Source organism: Halichoeres trimaculatus, unplaced genomic scaffold, assembly GCF_033239565.1.
Source record: "Halichoeres trimaculatus isolate MK-OKI-2021-1 unplaced genomic scaffold, fHalTri1.1 fHalTri1_scaffold_6, whole genome shotgun sequence".
NCBI classification, from domain to species: Eukaryota; Metazoa; Chordata; class Actinopteri; order Labriformes; family Labridae; genus Halichoeres; species Halichoeres trimaculatus.
Window position 1 is genome coordinate 3,825,235 of NW_027437184.1, and position 21,488 is coordinate 3,846,722.

General features: G+C 38.9%; 1 protein-coding gene across 4 annotated transcripts in view; it reads right to left on the bottom strand.

Moving 5' to 3' along the window:
- The window catches only part of LOC141791930 (glutamate receptor 4), a 220,000-nt gene that overhangs the window by 51,737 nt on the left and 146,775 nt on the right, over positions 1 to 21,488 (bottom strand). For all 4 annotated transcript variants that reach the window (XR_012598340.1, XR_012598339.1, XM_074672644.1 and 1 more), the window contains exons 7-9: positions 18,471 to 18,638; positions 16,289 to 16,393; positions 11,147 to 11,257 (exon numbers count right to left, since the gene is read on the bottom strand). Coding sequence is in view for 2 of the 4 variants with exons in the window: in XM_074672644.1 (XP_074528745.1) it covers positions 11,147 to 11,257; positions 16,289 to 16,393; positions 18,471 to 18,638 (384 nt within the window). In the remaining 2 variants the exon portion in view is untranslated. The remainder of the gene's footprint in view (positions 1 to 11,146; positions 11,258 to 16,288; positions 16,394 to 18,470; positions 18,639 to 21,488) is intronic.

A 21,488-nucleotide genomic window follows, 5' to 3' on the forward strand; every position in this document is an offset into this window, starting at 1 on the left:
CTCCTCACCAAAAGCTATAGGCTGCTCATCAGTCATGTGAGCTGAGCTGTGCCTCTGATTGGACAAACTTGTGATCTTAATATCTTCTAAACTGCAGAGCTAGAAAAAGATCTCCCCCATCGTATGGTGTATGTTGGTGGATGTCTTTTTTAGACATAATCTGAGCCACATTCACCTGACCAGTCCAGAAAAATGTCTTGTTTCATGTTATTTTAACACAAAAAAATAGGTCTGAATTATTGCAACAAGTAAAAATAATCTGTTAATGGAACAAGAAAAAAGTCCCTTTTTTTAAAACATTATTCTAGTTTTAAGCAATTTATTGAGGAAATTCTTCTTGTTCCATTGGCAGATTTTTTTTTTACTTGTTACAGCAATTCAGACCTCATTTTTTGTCTCTAAATAACTTAAAACATTTTTTTTTCTGGATTCTAGTTGAATGTGGCTTAAATCAAGTATAACGAGTCAATTTTTACTTAAAACACGACAAAAACACTTGTTAGGATTTCAGTTTTTTGCAGTGTATAAACTGAATGTTGCCCTTTGGTCATTCTACATATACATTCATATGTAGGTGGTTTGGGAAACAGGCTATGTGTGTCAGGATTCTCCTGTGAAATCATGTGTAATCAAAAGCTGGACCAGTGGTTCCCAAAGTGGAGATCAGGACCTCAAGGAGGTTTGCACAAGACTGATAGGGGGGTCACAAAATGCTTTCTAAGATGAATTTTAAAAAATGATAGGCCGGTATGTTTGAATATTTTTTTTCCATTATAAATATATATATACACATTTCTTTAACATCACAAAACCTCCTGAGTAGGGATGGGTACCTTTCACATTTGAAATCATACCATACCAATCTACGATACCTGATAATAAAATTGGTACTCAATGGTACCAATTTTCAGTACTTTTGCATGATAAGGTTGTAATGAATATTAAACCGTTCAAGACTAAAATCTCAAAGTTCTTCAACTCAACACCTTTATATCTTTAAATATCAACTTGCAATGCTGTGTTTATAACCAGCATATGGTGCCATTTAATTTAATGTGAATTTGTACTTGGTACAACAGACAGAATTTGGTTGGTACCCACAAAGTACCCATCCCTACTCCCAGGTGACTAATGCAGGATAACAATGGTAAGGTTAAAGTGCACATAAGTGGTCTAATTTTCAACCCATCCCCTAATCCAAGTGTTTTAGACCTTCTTTGTTCTTTTTTGTTGTTGCTGATTTTTTATAGTTTTGTTCTTTTGTTTTGTTTTTTTGATTTGGCCTGTTCACACCACAGGGGGGTGCTGATTTTCAAGTTCGAGAAAGTTTATGAACCCCTGCTGTAGAAAGCAAAATCACACTTTTGTAGGGTGAAAGTAATAAACCTCATGATACTGGAGATGAGTTTCTGACTCCCTAAACTGTGAGCTTTTCTTTAAGGATCTGAAAAACAGGCCCAATCTTATCAAGTGTCTTAATTTTAGTAAAAAGTGTCTTTTAAGGTTTAACATGAGCCACATTCACCAAACCAGTCCAGACAAATGACAATTTTTTTAAGATATTTAAAGACAAAGTGAGGTCTGAATTGCACTGTAACCCTTATCTTAAAATCTATTTTAAAATCTGATTTTTTCCTTTTTTTTTGTTCTATAAATTTTTTTTTGTTTTATTGTATTTTATTAATTTTAATATCCTTGTTAACTGAATCTTAAATGTTTTCTTTTAATTTGTTCTGTCTGTAAAGCACTTTGAATTGCCTTGCTGAAATGTGCTATATAAATAAACTTGCTTTGCCTTGTAATCTGCCAGTAGGGTAAGAAAAAAGTTGATTGTAGTTAGACATTATTTTGATTTCAAGGAACTTGACAGGTACATTTTTCTTACCCCATTGGAAGACTTTTTTCGGGCTGTTCCAAGTAATTCAGACATAATTTTTCTTTTAATATCTTGAAATTAGACGTGACTTGTCAATTGAATGGGGCTTGTACCAATAATAATACAACAACTTTGACTAAAATTAAGCAAAAACAATTGCTTAAATTTCCGTTTTTGCCATGTGATGGTAATTGAACAGAGTTTTAATCAAACTTTACCCAGAACACTCGTCTGTACACCTTGGTTTTCTGGATTAATTAACTGATGTTATCACTGTAACAAGGAATGTTTTGCCTGTTTTTAAGATAAACTCCTGAAGTTGTGATTTATCACTCAGCATCCGGTGCATCAATTCCCCGAGCACAACCAAACGTCACATCCTTTGGGTTACGCCGATCCCAAACCACTAACAAAGATTTAAATCCGCCGGCCTTTAGGGGTGGAAAGGGTCTCATTTTTTACGTGAATTTATGATTCTTCACACACTGCCGACACCAAGAGATTAATACGTGTAAATGTTGCACATAACATCTTTAATGAATCTCAACCATATTAATAATGAAAACTTAATTTACAAGTTGATCTCCGCAGATGTTTTGGATAATAAAAGAGCTCTAACACAGCTTTCCTCCATGTGATTTATGATATCAGGGTGTGTTACAGCGCTGGCAGCCGGAGCAGCAGAGGGAGTGGTGGAGATAAAGGATGCAGTCAGTGATTCTGGCATGAGAAGAGCGCAGAGCCTCCAAGGTCTCCACAGAAAAGCCCAGCATGGCCGACAGAGCGGTCAATAATCCCAGCCACACTGCTTCAATCACTGCCTTAATGAGGCTAATTAACATGCTATTAACAGCACACAAACACACACTCTCACACTGTGTCAGGAACATGCGTATGCACACACACACACACACACACACACACACACACTGGTGCAGGATTGTCCGACTGCTGCGTGTCAGAATGATCGTCTTTGTGAAACCAACACACACGACACACTTCCCACTAACTGACTCATTTGTGCGTCTCGGTCATCGGCAGCCACTTGAGGCGCTAATTACATTTTTATTTGATTCAATTTGGTTTGCGTGACATTGAAAACGAGGCGGCACATTTAAAGCAGGATTTAGAAATAATATTTGCAAATGCTCGCTGTCCTTTCATCCTGATGGAGAGCTCTCGGCTGGCCGCTGCAGCGGGGGATAACAGCCTTGTTGAGGGTTTTGATGGTCATTGTGCTTTAATCAAAAGCGGCACATTGTTACAGCTTTGACCTCAAATAAAAGCTGAACATTTGAAGTCAGCCGAGCTGTTTGCAGCTGTAAAAATGAAAGATAAGTGCAAGCTTTAGGATTCAATCGTTACTTTTTTATGCAAAGAATAAACTCTCTGATTCTACATCCATGAGTTGCTGAAGTGACATATTTCACAGCTACTTTCTAAACAGCTACGTCACTCATTGCCAGCTAAATCAAAACATGTCCTCCTCCTGTCGAATTCCTTTAACAAAAACATAATTACAGCCGGATTCCTCCCTCCTTTCGGCCTCCCAAAGACGGATGATGTGCCAGGTTTCAAGTGCAATGAAGGACTTCAGAGCCAAGGTGCACTTTATCAATGCTGCTGGCCTCATCCTGCCAATAAAGTGACAATCAGTCTTTGCCCTTGTCTAAGGGCCTAAGTGTGTGTGCACCTGTGTCCAGACAGCGATCATAAAGACACGATAACACCTCAAACTAAAGATGAGGAACAGCTTTTCATACTGAGACTTAAATGAAGCTGTGGAGGTCAGGCTTCACCGTAAGACCATTGATGGCCATATCTGAAATTTAGACTCAAACTAACTTTTAGTTGATCTAACATCGAGGCAAAGAGGCGGAGTCAGGGCAGCAACCTGTCAATCAAATCAACCACACCTCTCTTTTGCACAGTAAGTGACCTAAAAACTAAGAGCTGGCCTCAAGAGGACACTTCAACAACTTTGGCTTCAGCTTCACATCCTGAGACCCGAGGTTGGCTGCTTGAACTACATTTTCTTTTTTTACTCTTTTAGTCTTTTATTATCTTATTTGTAGTGCTGTCAGGCGATTACAAAAATAATCTAATTAATTACAGGATTTGTAATTAATTAATCTAATTAATCGCATTTTAATCTCATGTCTGCTTTAGGTCCCAAGATAAAGAATTTGAATTCCAGGACATTAAAATTACATTAAAAGACACTAAAAAAACATTTAAAAATAAGGTGGGAATATTTACAACACATTTTTAGGTACCCTGAGGCATAAGGAACACATGAAAAAAGTTTTATGGATCTATCTTTACAAAATCTACACAGTCCTGCACCTAAGATAAGCTGATTTGATTTTTAGGACAGTTTTTGCTTTTGTCACATTTTTACTCGATGTGGACTCAATTTTCACTGCAATATGAACTTCTATACTATTATGAGGTCAGGAGAACCAGGGCTAAAGGCTAAAAACTGTGAGGAACTATGTATAAAACACTTTTTTCAAGTCTTGGATCAAAGAAAAGCGAAGTATTCTCAGTTTAACATGCTCTGAACACACAAACTGTTGCTGATTGGTGCAGAGCAGCTCCAAGCTGAAACATAACACCAGGAAGATGGAGGCAAATTTTTAAAGAATTCTTTAGATTTAAATACAGGACTAATATCGATCATTCAGGGCTTGTTTGATGCAGTAGAGAGTGTAAAATTACCTGTTTTTTACAGAATTGAGCTAGAGTAAACAGTTGATTTTTTGTAGATTTTCAAAAAGGACGTGTGAATAAACGAGATGTGGACAGCAGTCCTCTCGCTTCCCCCCAGTTAAAAGCATGTTGCTGACGTCAAGTGTGATACATTCAGGGACCGTCGGAAATTTGAAAATCTGATGAGAACACCACTTTTTCCCAGTAGAACAAACGGTTTGTAAATGCCAGACATTTGAAAATAAGTGCGTCTTTGAACGCCTCGCGGGTTTGGATCTAGATTCATCTGCGTTAATTTTTATAACGCGTCAATTTGCGGTGTAATTAATTAATCTAATTAACGCGTTAAAATGACAGCCCTGCTTATTTGTTTCTTTTAATTTAGTCATTTAGTTATTTTATTTTCTTATCTCAAAGTGATACTCCGGGATGGAACAAGTTGGGTCCTATCACAAGGTTTAGGGCAGAAATTACCCCTACAGCAGTGTTTTTGTGCAGCAGAAGCTCAGGGCACTCGCACCAAACACCCCCTCCCTGCTCCTCTGCTGGTTTCCTCTGCACTCAGACGGGGCCATATTTTACTTGACCAAAACCACAAATAAACAGACTCCCACTGAAAAAATCTGATATCGGTCTGCATTCACGCTTTATTCAGAGAATTTTCAGCGGGTTACTTTCACACAAAAACGCCGCTAAATAAGGCTCTAGTTCTCACCCGACGAGCAGGGAGGGGGTTTTTGGTGTTTCAGGTCTCCAGATAGTTTTTCCACAGTTCCTCAGGTCATCTGCACAGATTTTAATTATGCTGTGTTCACCTTGTCCACTTGGGGGTGTGTGTTGACGTGAGAGTATTTTTATTATTATTATAAAAATTTCCTTTAAATGTATTATCTTCTAATTTTCTTCATGCCGTGCACTTTGTGTTTCCACTCTAGTGTATAAAAAGTGCCTTATAAATAAAGTTTGATTGATTGATTGATACTGGGGTCATCTCCCAGCATGCTTTGGCAGCAGAGCCATTCTCTGCGTCTTTAAGCACCACTTTCTATGAGCTAATGCTATAAACGACCTCTCTGTGTGCAGAGTCAGTCACTTCCTTTAAGTCACTTTTAAAAACTCACTTTTACGTGATGCCGTCTTTTTGTCCTGTATCTTGTCTTTTATCTTTTATCTCTTTTATTTCTATCTTACCTTGGTTTTACTGTCCTGTTAGCTTTTAAATTGTTTTACTTCATGTTCATTATCTTATAATTGCTATTATTATTGTTTTATTGCTTTATTATTCTATTAATACTCTTAACATTGTCTTTTTGCTGTCCTGTTCTCTGCTCCCAACCCCTTTAATTGCCTTTTACTTTATTTTTATTTTCTTTTTCCTGTTGATTGATGTTTTTAGCTTTTATCTTCGTCCTAATGCTCTTATTTTATATTCCATGGTTCTTGGATTGTCTTGTTTCATATGCGTTGAAGCTTGTGTTTGTATTTATGTTCTGGCTGTCAGAGCACTTTGTAAACTTCTGTTTTTTAAAATGCTATACGAATAAAGTTATTTTTATATTATTATGCTTTTAATTACGCTGTTTATTCAATGTCACTAACACAGCTTACCTCTTAGATAATAAAAGGTGGTAAAAGTGTCGTATGCATCAATTTTTAGGGAGGCATTGTTTATAGCCTGATTCTGGCTAGCTTGTTTCTTGCTAACCAAAATTAGCATAATAATTATCATCTTGGTTTTGTGAAATTGATGTTGAACATGCATCTTGTGAACCATGTTTGCAAAACCTTTTCTGCTCCAGCCTCTTCTCAAAACATGCTCACCTATGGTCCCAAAGAGTTCGGCCACTATAAGTTAAAGTGGTCATCTGGCTCTGAGAGGACTGCGATTGCCACAACTGATAGTGTTTTCCTGGGATAAATAATTCGTTTCCTATAAGCACTATTACCTGGCAAAGTAATAACATGCATTTTCTTTGGAGGCAAAATATTCGTTTTTAACTTAACTGTTCTTTGCTCAAGACAACTTTTCTCAGACTACAAAGCAACAAGGTAGTTTTGCTTAGAGCTAATGTTTGAAAGGTGACAACAATCAAACTTTGTAAACTCAGTTTGTAGTTTAGTGTCCTGGATTTGTATGTATGTCCAGCCAACAGCGAGGAAAACAGGGTAAAAAACAAATGATTAGTGGTATGTATGAGCCAGGTTAACAGCCCAAAAGAGTGTTAAATTTGATGATGGTAGACCCCATCATTACAGGCGCTAACAGCAGGATTAAAGGCAGACATCTTGGATGTGTTACTCTTTGCGACAAAATATGCAGACAGTGGACAATCCTTTGGAAAGGTGGCGATGTGTAGTCATTCAGCAAATTTAGATTTGGGAGACACATTTTCTCACAACTGAAGTCTCAAACCCGCGAGGCTAGCTAACGTCAGTTTAACAAGTTTGATTCGCTCTTTGCTTTAATGCACCTGGGTCCTTCAAGATGTGTGTGGTGAAATTTTGGAGTTCATAAACTGCTTTAAAAGTTATTCACGGAGGTACTGGGACACAAAGAAGCTTTCATATCACTGATTTCATTGTTGAGGTTTCTACTGTGCGCTCGGAAATTTACCAAATACCAAACTTACTCTGTTCAAGATCGCCAAACTTTCTCTTTCTCTTTGTTTACCTGATTGACTCACTGATAACAATTTCGTCCATGTTTATTCTTGTAACCAAATCTCAATTTCTCCGGCTGAAAAATGTTTTTGTGATCTTCCCTCTGTCACACTAACAATTAGTTACAGCCTAGCTAAACACTGCTGGTTAGCATAGTGATGTTAAACAGACTTTTAGTCTATGTGCTATAACTAGAAAATTTGACCCAACTACAGATACTTTGGAAACAACCAGTTCTGGTGCTGATAATGTAATTTTAAATCATGGATATATTTAGAATCATCAAATCTAACAAAGTGAGACTTTTTAAAGATGTTTTATAGAGGCTTCACTGGGGCTTTTTGACAGTAAGAGACCATTTTGTTAAAGCAAACCAAAGCTCCTGACCCCAGCTGAGGATGAGATCTCTGTCTGAAAATCAACTTGGTGAAAATGAATGCCTAACAATATCATTGCTGCTTATTTCTCGTCGTGCAAAAGCTGTTAAAGGTTGCAGCTGGGTCCTTTAAGATCAACAGTCAGATGGAAAAATAATCTGTGAATGTTTGTGAGCTTACACATTTCCTTTACAACATCTGCTCAGAGCGTCGAAAACACAGAAGCAGCTGTGATGGAGCACAACACTGAGACACTTCATTAAGTTTCAACGAAACAAACATTACTTTCATGGACATTAAAAGTGTGTGTGTGTGTGTGTGTGTGTGAAAGGCAGCTGTCATAATGAAACTGTAATATCATGCTGCATAAAAGCTTGATGGATATGAACTGGGGTGATTATGAGCGCATTAGTCTTTCTGAGCGGCGTTGAAGCTCACAGGAAGCCCTCAGAGAGCGTGATGTGGTGAGCGGTGAAGCAGGTAGTCAGAGCAGGTGACAGGTTTAACAGACACACTGTGGATTCACATCTGCAGCTGCTTTTTTTTTTACACTTCCAGGTCCAGGAATTATAAAACCAAACCAGGATGAGGCTGCGATCGGCCACACAAACACGACGACGACGTATGAATCCAGCACACACAAACAGGTGTAGTGGGAGCTTTTTTATGCTAGTAAGCAGAAACTGTGGGACCCATTTAAGCCTCGACGGGCGTCCGTCCACAAGCAGCATCCTTTAAAGAGCCAGTGTGTGTCTCTCCCTCCATTTGCATTTCATTTTCCTCTGGAGGGGCTCCATTACGGCTCTGAGTGGCTCCATTTCTTGTTCAGTTTTCTGTCCATTAACACAGTTGCCGAGTCTCTCTCAGTGTGTCTTTAGGGCTTCATTTTGGCTCGGGCTGCTGTGTCCATCACTCTCCCATTAAGGGGGCTTTCATATCCTGCTTGCGTCCAACTGGGGCTCAGTTTCTTAAAATGGGGTTCCTCATCAGGGGCTGAAAAGAGGGAGGATTGTGCTGAGCTGTGACTCTCCATTCCCACCCTCCTCCTCCTTCACTCCTCCTCCTCCTCATCCTCTCAGCTGCTTTTACTGTAGTCAGCCATGTCAGAGTCACTGCCACAGCCAGAGATTCACATGCCATGCAAAAGGCCATTCATTCAGTCATGTGTGAACAGATTTAGCAGCTCTATTGAACTCTTGGAGCAAAAACCTGAGTAGCGGCAGCTGGTAATGGAGCTGTTTGAGTGCGTTTTGAGATGTTTATGGTGCAATAAAAGACACTCTCAGTGACGGGAGTTGATTCTGGAGTTGTCTGATGGTCTTCTGAAGTTTTTATTACAGTAATAAAAAAATCTACTTTCCAAAAAGGCTCCATTTGACTGTTAATGTTGCAATACTGGAAATAAAAACAAACGTGCTCCCTGACCTCTAGGATTACATATCTTAGGGCTTTTGGGTGATTTAAAGAGCATTGCATGGGACTTTTGCATCTTTGCAGTGGCACATTGAGTGACATTGGTTTTAACTCAAATAATCCACACATGAAAAGAAATCACAACGTTCAGGTCCATAAATAATGATTATGGTGAATTAAGTACGATAACTCAGGAAAAAAGTATTGAACACACTAACTGAGACTCATCTAATACTTAGTGGAGAAGCCTTTGTTTGCAATGACAGCTTCCAGAAGCTTCTTGTATGTTTGAACTAATGGCCCACACTGCTCAGGTGTGATTTTGGCCCATTCCTCTGCACAGATTGTCTTTAAATCTGGAATATTCTTTGGTGCCCTCTGGTGAACCCTTTTCTTTACTTCTTTCCACAAATGTTCAGTTGGATTGAAGTCAGGTGATTGACTAGGCCGTTCTAACAGATTGATTTTCTTTTTTTGAAACCATTTGAGAGTCAACTTTGCCGTGTGCTTTGGATGGTTGTCCTGCTGGAAGGTCCAGCCACGTCTCATCTTCATCCTCCTGGTGGATGGCAGCAGATTCACATCAAGAATTTCCCCATACATGGCTCCATTCATTGCTCCGTCAGTTATATGAAGTTTGCCAACACCATGAGATGAGAAACAACCCCATGCCATGATGCTTCCACCTCCAAACTTCACTGTTGGTGTAGTGTTTTTTGGCTGATGTGCAGAGCCATTTCTCCTCCAAACATGGTCTGTAGTATGACAGCCCAAAAGTTCAGTTTTGGTCTCATCTGACCAGACAACATTCTCCCAGTATTCTACAGGCTTGTCAAGATGCTGTTTAGCAAACTTTAAACCAGCTTCAACATGCCTTTTCTTGAGGAATGGAGTCTTACGGGCTGAGCGTCCATAAAGGCCATGGCGGTGGAGTGCATTGCCTATTGTTTTCTCTGTAACAATTGTACCTGCTGCCTCCAAGTCTTTCTGGAGCACTTTCAGGGTGGTTCTTGGCTCGTTGAGTACTCTTCTGACTATCTTTCTGACTCCCTGGTCAGAAATCTTCAAGGAGCTCCTGTGCGTGGCCTGTTGATGGTAAGGTGGTGCTTCTTCCACTGTTGAATAATGGCCCCAACGGTGCTGACTGGAATATTCAGGTGCTTTGATATAAGTCTGTAACCAGTTCCATTCTGATGCTGAGCAACAATCAGGTTGTGAATGTCTTCAGAGAGCTCTTTGCCTTTACCCATCATGAGGTGTGTGGTATTTAACTGCTTGGTGAAAAAACAACCTTTTTATGGTGCATCTCCTGTCCAAAGTATACAGCCTTTCCATGGTGTTCAATACTTTTTTCCTGTGTTATCGTACCTAATTCCACATAACCATTATTTATGGACCTGAACGTTGTGATTTCTTTTCATGTGTGGATTATTTGAGTTAATACCAATGTATAGTAGAAATTTTGTTTGAATTGCAGCTTTGGAATTAAATGTGATGAGAAAAAAGTTGACACGTTCAATACTTATTTTCCCCACTGTAAATGCCACTTTTTTCCAGACAAAACTCAACCTCTCTGTGTGTGAAAAATCAGCGATAAATCTTCCTGCTACCCCTTCATTTCCATCTACTGAGGCTAACATTAACGGTGAAATTAGTTCCTCTCATATTTTATTTGAGAGGTTTGCTGCCAAAAGAGCATTAAACGTCTGTGCATGATAGCAAAGATGTCCTTAATCTTTGCTCTCAGGGCTGGTGATAAAACTGACGACTGATGCTGCTTTATGCAGCTCCTGCAGAGTCTGATATTATGTCTACATTTAGTCGCTATGGTGATAAAAATAAAGCATCTAAACAGAATTACCCATGAATGCAAGGTTAATCAAATGTAGGTGTGTTAAATGCAGAGATAGTCGTGATGCTTGTAGAGTACCTCAGGAAAAACAAAGGCACTTTACAAGACGGAGGTTTGGAGCGTTAATGACTTTGTCCTGACTCCTTCGTGTGTGTTTCTACGTGTGTTTTCTGCAGCAGCAAGACTAAAGTCTCCTTTTATTACAGCACAAGTGCATGCGTGTGTGTTGGTGTTGAGCCCATGCATGTCTCTTACCATGATGGTGGTGACCACGACGGTGCGGTTCTCCATGCCGGACGTGTCGTTTGGAAGAAGCGGAGAGTCCTGGATCAGCACCAGTTTGTCCGCGTCGTTCCAGTATCCGATCTGCAGGAACACGATGCGTTAGGTCGCATTCATGCCTGTTATTCTACATCCAACATGATTTTAACCATTTGTTAAGTTAGCTTGTGAAACATCTTTTAAGGTTATGAGTGGGCTGTTGGTTGTATTAAAGATGCTGTGAGGAGGACCTGTTTTAATTAGACTGCATCGCCCTCTTCTGGCCTGGGGTCTCAAGTACACTGTCGTAAATGACTTTTAGTGTGTGTATTTGTTTTGGAATGAAATGGAGATAAGATTAAAATAAATTTTCTTTGTTTATGTCAACTTTATATTTATCATTACAGTTACATAGCACCAGGGTTTGAAATGTGACATCAATAAAACGTTGTTGTAGCCGGCTATATTTAGTGCTATCGGCAGCCTGGTGCCCCCATGTATCTGTAGGCTAACGTGGCTACAGGTTAACTGTCAGTTCGTACAGTAGTTTAGTAGCCATCTATATCGGTAGCGCTATCGGCAGCCCCGATGCTCTGAGACGTGTCTGTAATGTTTAACGTTAGTGAATCCTGGTTATGTCCTGCCAGTCATCTACCAATCAGAGCTAACGTAACCTCACTCTTCATTTTATTGATAGACTCTCAAGTTTGAACAGACCACTGCAGAATAACTGCTGACTGTGGGTTGGAATCAACATTAGCACAAACAGATTAGCCCTTTTAGCCTTTAGCTCGTGCTCTATCTCCCTCCTGTTTCTCTTTCTTCTGCTCTTCTGTCCTTTTTCTGTCTGACAGTTAGGCTCCAGTGTCCACCATCACTACAAAATTAATCGTCAGCTAGCTTGGTGTTGTTACAGAGACTAAAGTCTGTGTTAGGCTTTTCACTGTGGGTGGTGTGTCACTAACATACACCTTCCAGAGTCCTAAATTAGAGTTTAAATAGTTTGGCTTTGTTTACAACACATTTAAAAATCTGTCCCAGAGATTTTTCCAGGTTATTTCAACTGATTCCTCTTCTTGTGGAAGAAATTGTATGAAAGTGGGTGCCAAGTGGCCACAATTTCACTCCATGAATTATTTACCACTCAGTTACCACTGTGATCTCTGTGAAGAGTCATACAGATGCCTGTACTTCTGCACTTGGACTACCAGGAGATTCTGTTCTTCCACCTTCTTTTCCCCGCGTCTCCGTCCAGCAGGTTAAAAATTTTTGAGTGTGCATGGCGCAGAAATTAAGTAGCATTTTAAAACAACCTGTAACCTGTAAAAATGCCGTGTTAATGTAATTTTAAAGTGTGGATTACGATCAGGCATATATCTAGGAGGGAGACTTTTTCAAGATTACTTAGAAACTCCTCACAGCCTCTTTAAGGCCACATTTCCTTTTCTTTCCTTTTTATCCTCTTGGTTTTCTTTTTTTTTTCTCATATTTTATTTGCATATTGTCCTTTTCTTTTCTTTCCTTTCCTTACTCTTTATTTTTTCTTTTTTTTTCGAATTTTTTATTCTAATTTTATTTTTGATTCTTTGGGGGGTGGGTGGGGCATGATGTGGGTTGAAAAGGAAAACTGTACAAGTCATCTCATCACTGATATTGTATCAGGATAGACATTTCTGTCTTGTATTCTGTTTTACTGGAAATAAAATGTTTTCCCCACAAGAAAAAAAATAAAAATAATAATATAATAATAAATAAATTATACACATTTATATATATATATAAATATATATATATATATATATATATATATATATATATATATATATATATATATATATATATATATATATATATATATATATATATATATATATATATATATATATATATATATAAGGTGAAAACAAGGTCAAAGCAGGAACAAGAATGTGTTTTTCATGATGCTGATTCTTTACAGCTTCAAGTTCACATGTAGTAATGTGAATCAGGCTGAAAAAGCTGCTGTCAAACCGTATCAAGAGGCATTTTGTTGCCGTTTCCAGGTAAAAACTGAACTCCTCCATTTCACCTCAGATATTATGGGTTAGAGAGATTAAAATCATGAACAGATGTGTCATAATATTTCAACATAAGAATCTTAATAATTGATTATAATTACATTCTCCAGAGCTGCAGAGGAGTGAATTAAAGCGTCAAAATAAATGGAGGCTGTTATAAAACTGGCTCAAGTCACATTATTTCTTCCTCACTCCATCATTTCTTTATTTTCACGCTGCTCAGTCACAGTTTGACTCGAGGTTTAATATCTCAAGGATCAAGGATGTCTCTGTTTTTATTCGTTTTTTTTTTCAGCTAAAACAGACTGGTGTTTTGCTTCTTTTCATATTGGGGTGATGATTTTTGCCCTTCAGGGTCAGAGCTGACAGAAGTGATATGTTGTGCCCGTAGTGTTTGCATCGTAGGTATAAGAGCCGCCAAATGGACGTACAAGGTAGTGTTTAGTCTGTATGGGATATTTATAAACATCTAATATCAGCGAAGCAGCGTTTTATCCATCAGGCGTATCGATCGTATCGTAAACAGCAGCTTTGACAGCCACAATAAGCAGCTATAAGTCAGTGAAAGCGCTCCAGCTGGGACGGAGAGCTGTGATTGGCTGATACCTCCTGTGTGTCCGGGCATCAGGATGATTGAGGAATATGGAAAGTGCAGGAGAGAGGCCGTGACACACACACACACACACACACACACACACACACACACACACACACACACACACACAGCACACACACCATGTCCCGACAGGACCCTCTCTGTGTGCAGGACGACGGCCGAAGCAGCGTTTGATTGATGGGAGCTCCTCTCCGCCTCCTCCCCTCATCCTGCTCCTCCACCTTGATGGCTCTCTATTTCACTCCGGCATCTCACTCTCATTCTCACAAGTGCTCCCTCTTCCCCTTTCACCATTTCACTTTATTTTTTCCTCCACACTTCCATCTTCTCCTCTGAGAAATTCTTGCAGCAGAATATTTCTTTCTTCCCGCTCCAGACTCGTTTTCCTCTCCTCTCTTCATGTTGGACATGACTGATCATGTTTCATACATTTGATTGCTTTCCTTTTTATTTCTTTATTTATTTATATTTCATTTAAGTGTGTAGGAAAAAGATATCAATTAAATAAAACAACTCTTTACTGTCGCACTCTTCCTTATTCAAGATCTTACACCTTTCTCAAAACATAGACGTTGATTTAGGAGATAAAAAGTGAATTCAAGAGAATTTCTCTTGTTTTCTGTGTTAAGTTTCATTTATTTTCCTAACAAAAGGTTGATTATCTTGTGATTTAACCCAGTGATTCTATAATTAGGGGTACAAAATGGTTGGTAAGCTTAAGCTCTAATGAATTCTTAAATATTTAAGTAACAAAAAAACTTTGGAGCATTGTTTTGTCAACCGTGTTATGGACAAAAGTTGTGACTATTTTTCAGCATAAATCCATATTATACTGAATTCAGAGTTATTCAACATTTCTATGTTGGACTACGCTCCCTAAAAATGTCCCTCATCATTTATATCACAGTTTAGACAAAATTGAAAAGAATTATGGCTAAAAAATTACATGGTAACACAGTTGACATTTCCTTGAACATCAGCTCATATTTCTGCTCCTACTCTTCACAGTTTGCTCTTTATAACATCTATAGTAAGAAGAGCAGAAAATGTTGGTAACACAGTTGATGAACAGTTAATGCGCCCCATGTACAGAAAATCATTCTGATGAAATATTGATGAGGAGGAGCTGAATCATGACACACTTTCTTCAAGGTTACCACCAAAAAGGATGGGCCCTCAGCTGATTTGGGTCATGTGACTTTGGAGCAAACCGTTGCTGATTTATAGGGTTTTCTCAGACACACATGAAGTGAATTATTTTATCCATATAAATTCTTAGGACAATATTTACCACTTTCATATTTCAATGATTATTTTGAATAAAAAATACTTAAAATAATAAACACAAACATGTATTCTAGTGTTAATTTTGAAGACTGAACTTGACTTTCTCTGCACTCATTTAAGTCTGCACTGAAGAGACACTTTTTCATGAAGGCTTTTGGCCATTAATGTGTTTTTTTTTGTTTGTTTGTTTTTTTCTGTTTGTTAGGTGCCTTGGGTTTTTTGAAAGGCGCTATATAAATTCGAGTTATTATTATCATTATTATTATTATTACTGACATTTGAGAAATCAGAAAGCACAAAAACTGCAAATTCCAACATGATTTGTATTTTTTACTAAATAAATGATGGATCCTGTTAACTTTTTGTATCAAATAAAAGTGAAATATCAGCCAAATGACCCTCTTTAAAATTGGTCATTGCTTGATATTAATACATAGAAAAATTGATGAATATATCCCATGGACATGCAATATACCCCTAATTATAGAATCACTCAACCCATAAATTAAACTTCTTTGGATATGTTTAAGAAAGCAGCACATTAAATGAGATCACCTGTGAAGACTGAAATAAAACCACACCCAGAAGGCAAATTTAATGCAGACACCCTCTAAAAATGTTTTAATGCAACTGTGCAGAAGTTTGAAGTGCACAAATCTTTATTAACTACAGATTTTTTTTAATTTAACTCCAAAACCTATAATCAATTCAAACTCTTGGTGTGAGTAAACCAACTTCTTGAAAAACTAGATTCTGAGTTGGACACATGTTGCCTTCATGTGACGTCAGAAACGTCGGACAAAACAGTTTCCTTGTTGGAAAATCCATCTAAAGTCTGGTACAGAATTTGGAAACTGGGGCAGTAACTTGGTACCTGATATGATATCATATGCTTCATCATTAAAGTCAGTAAAAAAATGTTTTGTTGATGTTAAAAATCATTAAAGTATGTCTCATCATTTTTTTAAAACTCCTAAATAATTTGTAATATGGTGTCATGTGTTGATTTTTTGAACTAGCTTTGTTAGAAAAGTCATGTTGCAACATTAATTTGGTGATATACCCTTGATAATAAGTCAGTTGTATGAGCTTAAGCAATATGAAAGTATATTTAGTAAGATCTTATATTGATCAGTCAGGTGATGAAATGACAGCAGTGCTGTGAGGTGTGATTACCCGTCGGGGTCCGTTATTCTTCAGCTCAAACACGTCCATCGTGTAGTTAACTCTGCGGCCATAGTGGTCAAACTGGACATTACCTGTTAATCCCTGCAGCCGGACCTGCACAGACACACACACACACAAAAAACAGATTAAAAAAAACCTAATAAAGTTTTTTTATCTGTACTTTCAACCAAATTTATAATGGAAAGAAAATGAATGAACTGAAATGAGCCAGAGTCGTTGTGACAGAAAATTAGTGAAATATGCAAATTCAAAACAACTTTTTTAGATAAAACAAAACTTTTCTTTTTCAAATTTTGTTGAGTTAATTGTCAGAAGATGGAGGTGACTCTGGCAGACATTTTATCAAACCAATAATATTTTCTGTCTTCAAAGAAGAATAGATCTCTGGCTGTTTGAAAGTATTAAAGGATTATTTCTACATTTTTTTAGCCAACAGCCGCCAAAGATAAGAGGTTGTAAACAGAGAGGAAACAAGAGTTTGAGATCTCAAAATGGATAACACAATATATTTTAATGTTTCTGTGTTTGTTTGGGCTTTGAGAGAGGGGAAGTGAAAGTTTTGGTTGGTTGAGAAATGAGGAGTCGAGGTGACCACAGTCCTCAAAAACACAGTTTCCACCAAGCAGTTCGGTTCGTCTCAGTATGGCATGCATTTTGTGGCATTTCCACTGACCAGTCCCCAGGACAGATAACCAAAAACGGAGACCTGCCGTCCCACTTTTCGGGCCCCTTTGGTTGGAGTCCCAAATGAAACAGATCTGATCCCAGAAGGTGGAGCTACAACACTGCAGACCATTGATTGGTCGAAAGAATCATCATTTACTGTGCGACAGTGGCTGCTGCGATGGAAAAAACAGAAATCTTTTCAAGTGTTTTTTTTTTTTCAGTAGAAAATGTCTTTTTAGACTTAATATGAGCCATATTCACCTGACCAGTCCAGACAAATGTCTTATTTCAAGTTATTTAAAAATGAGGTCTGAATTGGTTGTAAAAAGTAAAAAAAAAAATCAGCCAATGGAAAAAATAGAAAATTAACTGTTTTAAGAAAATTTTCTGGTTTGAAGAAAATTTTTGAGCAAATTTTTCTGGTTAGATTGGCAGATTTTTTTTTTACTTGTTTTTCGACACCAACTCAGACCTCATTTTTGTCTTTAAATAACTTGAAATAACCAGATGCAGCTTGACTATCTCTCTCTTTTTTCCTTTTTTTTTTCAGATACATAACTAGTTCTCGAATAGGACTGGGGAATTTATTACATATCATTACTGCAGTGACAGGGTAGGGATTGCTTTATGATGGTTATTTGTTCTACATTGTTGTTTGTTTTTGTTTTTATTGTTAGTTTTGTTAACTTGCTTGTCTTAATTTACCTAAAAGGAAAATGGTAATACAGCCCGTTGTTGTAGGTCCATGCCTCACTTATCTACTGTGTGCAGTTGATAAAACTCTTTATTTCCCTTTCTCTCTCTTCTTTTTATGCACATTTTTCACCTTTCTCTATGTCGATGCAACTGCTAACTGCACTTTGTGTACCTCAATACAAAAAGGTTTTGACTAAAAAAAAAAAACTTGAAATAAGACATTTTTCTGAACTGGTCACGTGAAAGCGGCTCATACGGAGTCTAATAAGACAAACTTTACTTAAAATAAGACAAAAACTCTTTATAAGATATCAGTTTTTGGCGGCATGTATTTCTCCTGGTGACACACAGACTTCTCTGAAACAAAGTTTGATTTTTCTTTGTATCAAAGAGCCACATGGAAATCACAAAGAAGACAAACTGCTGGATGTCTTCCATTGTTGCTCTTTGTTTACTGATTAGCGTTTTTCTTCGTCGTTGGATTTATTAGCGGGGTACACTGAGTTGTGCTTTTATTTAACTGATGCAGCTGTCGGCAACTGACTTACGCGCTGCCTACCACAAGGGGGTGCTGTTGGCTGTGGAAAAAGGGCTAACAGAGCAAATTCGTACCAGACTGTACTGATCTGGACCGGCTAAAGCTGATGACCTGATTGTCCAGGTTTATCCTCTGAATACAAAAAGCACGAAAGCCAAAAAATAAACTTAGAAAAAATGAAAAATATTGACTGATGAGATTATCCTGCAGTGATGTATCTCATCCTTTAGCGGTGAGCGTCCAGCCCGCTCCTCTCCCTCCCTCTTTCACCTGTTTGAGAGTTCGCTCCATGTCGATGCCTTGGTTCCACGGCGCGGCGGGGTTGGCGAGACAATCGCCCGCGTTCCCTCGCCTGGAGATGTCCACCTTCTGCCGCCGCAGGTTCCTGAAGGCCTCGGCCATCACCATCACCCCGTCGTACGTCAGCGCTGAGGTGTACTGAGGAGAAAGCAGAGAGGAGGTCACATGAGGAGGCGTTGCTGTTCTGTCTGTTTGGAGCCAATTAAACACTGATTTATCTGGAGAGGTGAAATCAGATCTCTTTAAAACTCTCCGTGTAAGAAGACACACTGAGATTCTCGCAGTGTGTCCAAACGTCCTGAGTTTTTCCTGCTCATTATTTTCTAGAAACAAAAGCGGATGGAGAGTTTTTTCCCCAATTTGCCCTAATCTATCTCTGACCTGAAGACTTTGTTTCCCCTGGTTGTTTACAGACATCACCTGAGCCGAAAACCCACCTCCAGCTCCGGACAAACTAATTGAGTAAAAGACAAAGAGAAAGCAAGAAGGGGGGTGGACGTGAACAGAGAGGGGGAAGAGGATGTTTTGTCCAGCCGGGAAGCAGTCTGGCAATAATTATCCCGGCTAGCAGGAGTTCATTAACTTGGCCCGGGGCTGACGGTGACTCCTATTCATTAGCCCACTGCTCACTGTGACATTACGGCTCTCTGCAGAGACCGCTGCACTCCATCCCCCTGTTACTGTCTGCCCAAAGTCACGAAAGCAAAATGAGAGCGGTGCACGATGGACAGGCGGGACCAACTCTGCCGTCGGCGAGGAGCATCCAGGGATGAGAGCAGAGGCAGGGTGGAGTAAAAGTAAAGGAAAGAAGAAGATGAAGCTCATTGATCCTCAGAGGAGTCAGAAACTCATCAAATCAACACGTCTTTCTCTGAACAGATGTTTCACCCAACTTTAGCGATGCTTTCCCAATCCAAACTGCTGTGAGGGGATTTTTTCAGACATGTTTCTGGAAGCGCCGACACAAAACAAACAGGGCTCATAATCGATCTGTGATTCTGTGATAAACATTTGGGATGATTCCTGTAAAAGTGAAGGTCTTAAAAGAAGCTTAAAGGCTCTTCCTGCACTGATCGATGTCATATCAACAGAGTCCATTTTTCCTCTGATTCTTACAGCAAATGTGAGGAGTGTCATGACTAATAAGATAAGCTTTCTTAAGGGTTTTAATCCTGGTATTATCACGAGATCTGTAGCTGTTATCCTCGAGGCAAAACACGATAATCCAGCTCTTTAACCCGACTGATCGACCCAGAACTTTTAAAATCTTACTTTCTAAAGCTTCTGAAAAGGAGGTGTTATGGTTGCTCATATTTTACACTTGGATTTACAGTAACAACACTGGATGTTCACACTAAACATGCAGATTTTTGAGTAACTGCATTTTCATATGTTGTGGAAATCCCTGAATCTGTCTGTGCACTGCTCATCTGTCTGATCTGGAAGGATCATCATGAGAACATCAAGAGATCATCACAAGACTGTCTTGAGAACATCTTGAAATCATCACAAGTCCACGTGGGATCTTCACGAGATCTTCAAAAGATCTTTCAGAGATCATTACAAGAGCTTTGTGAGACAGTCACAAGATCGTCGTGAGATCATCACAAGAAGTAAAAGAGATCTTAACAAGATCTTCACAATATCTTCAAAAGATCTTTCACAGATCTTCACGACATGTTCACGAGCTCTACATGGGGATTTTACCACATCATCACAAGATATTTAAAAGATCCACATGAGATAATCGTGAGATCTTTGCAAGATCATCACACGGTTGACATATCTTCGCAAGATCTACATATTTCAAGCTTAACGAGACATTCATGAGATTTCCCCAACATTGTCATTGGATCATCACAAGATCCACATGATAGCTTCACAAATCTTCATGAGATCTTCATGAGATCATCACAAAACTGTCATGAGATTATCATGAGATAATCACGACATCTACATGAGCTATTTACAAGATCATCATGAGATCTTTTTAAAGTCTTTCAGACACCATCTGAGATCATCTCCTTAAGATCATCACAGGTTTTACATAAGATCTTCCTGAGATCATCATGAGATCTTCTTGAGACCTTCATGAGATCATCGCAAGATCTACATATCTTCACAAGATCTACATGAGATCTTTATGAGATCATCACAAAACTGTAAAGATCGTTCAAAGATCATCTGAGATCATCTTCTAGAGATCGTCATGGGTTTACATGAGAACTTCATGAGAACTTCATGAGACCTAAATGAGATCTACATGAGCTCTCTACGAGATCATCATGAGACTTGCTAAAAGGTGGAGGAGTGGACCTCAAACACTAAGGTCTGCCCATAGCTTTGCCCTCCTACATGCCTCAAGAGGGCTGGCCAATCAGAAGTGAGGGGGTTTGAGGAGCTGGGAGCCTTAAAGTGATAATCATATTTTACTTGACCAAAAACACAAATAAACGGACTTCCACCGAGAAAATCTGATATCGGTCTGCATTCACGCTTTATTTAGAGAATTTTCAGCGCGTTACTTTCACACAAAAACACCTCTAAATAAGTCTTTAGTTCTCATTGTGTTGTAAAACGGTGCTACCTCCGCTGCAGAGCCACAGCTGGCTACGAGGCGCTCGCCGCTTAGTGCATCAGTCCGTTCGCGCGCGGCGTGCCAGATATAAACAAACGCAGGTAGTCTGCCAGGACGAAGAGACACGATGAGAGCTAGAGCCTTGTTTTTGTGTTTTTGTGTGAAAGTAACGCGCTGAAAATTCTCTGAATAAAGCGTGAATGCAGACCGATATCAGATTTTTTTGGTAGGAGTTTATTTGTGTTTTTGGTCAAGTAAAATATGGCCCCGTCTGAGTGCAGAGGAAACCTGCAGAGGAGCAGGGGGGGGGTGTTTGGTGCGAGTGCTCTGGGCTTCTGCTGTACAAAAACACTGCTGTAGGGGTAATTTCTGCCCTAAACCTTGTGATAGGACCCAACTTGTGCATTTCT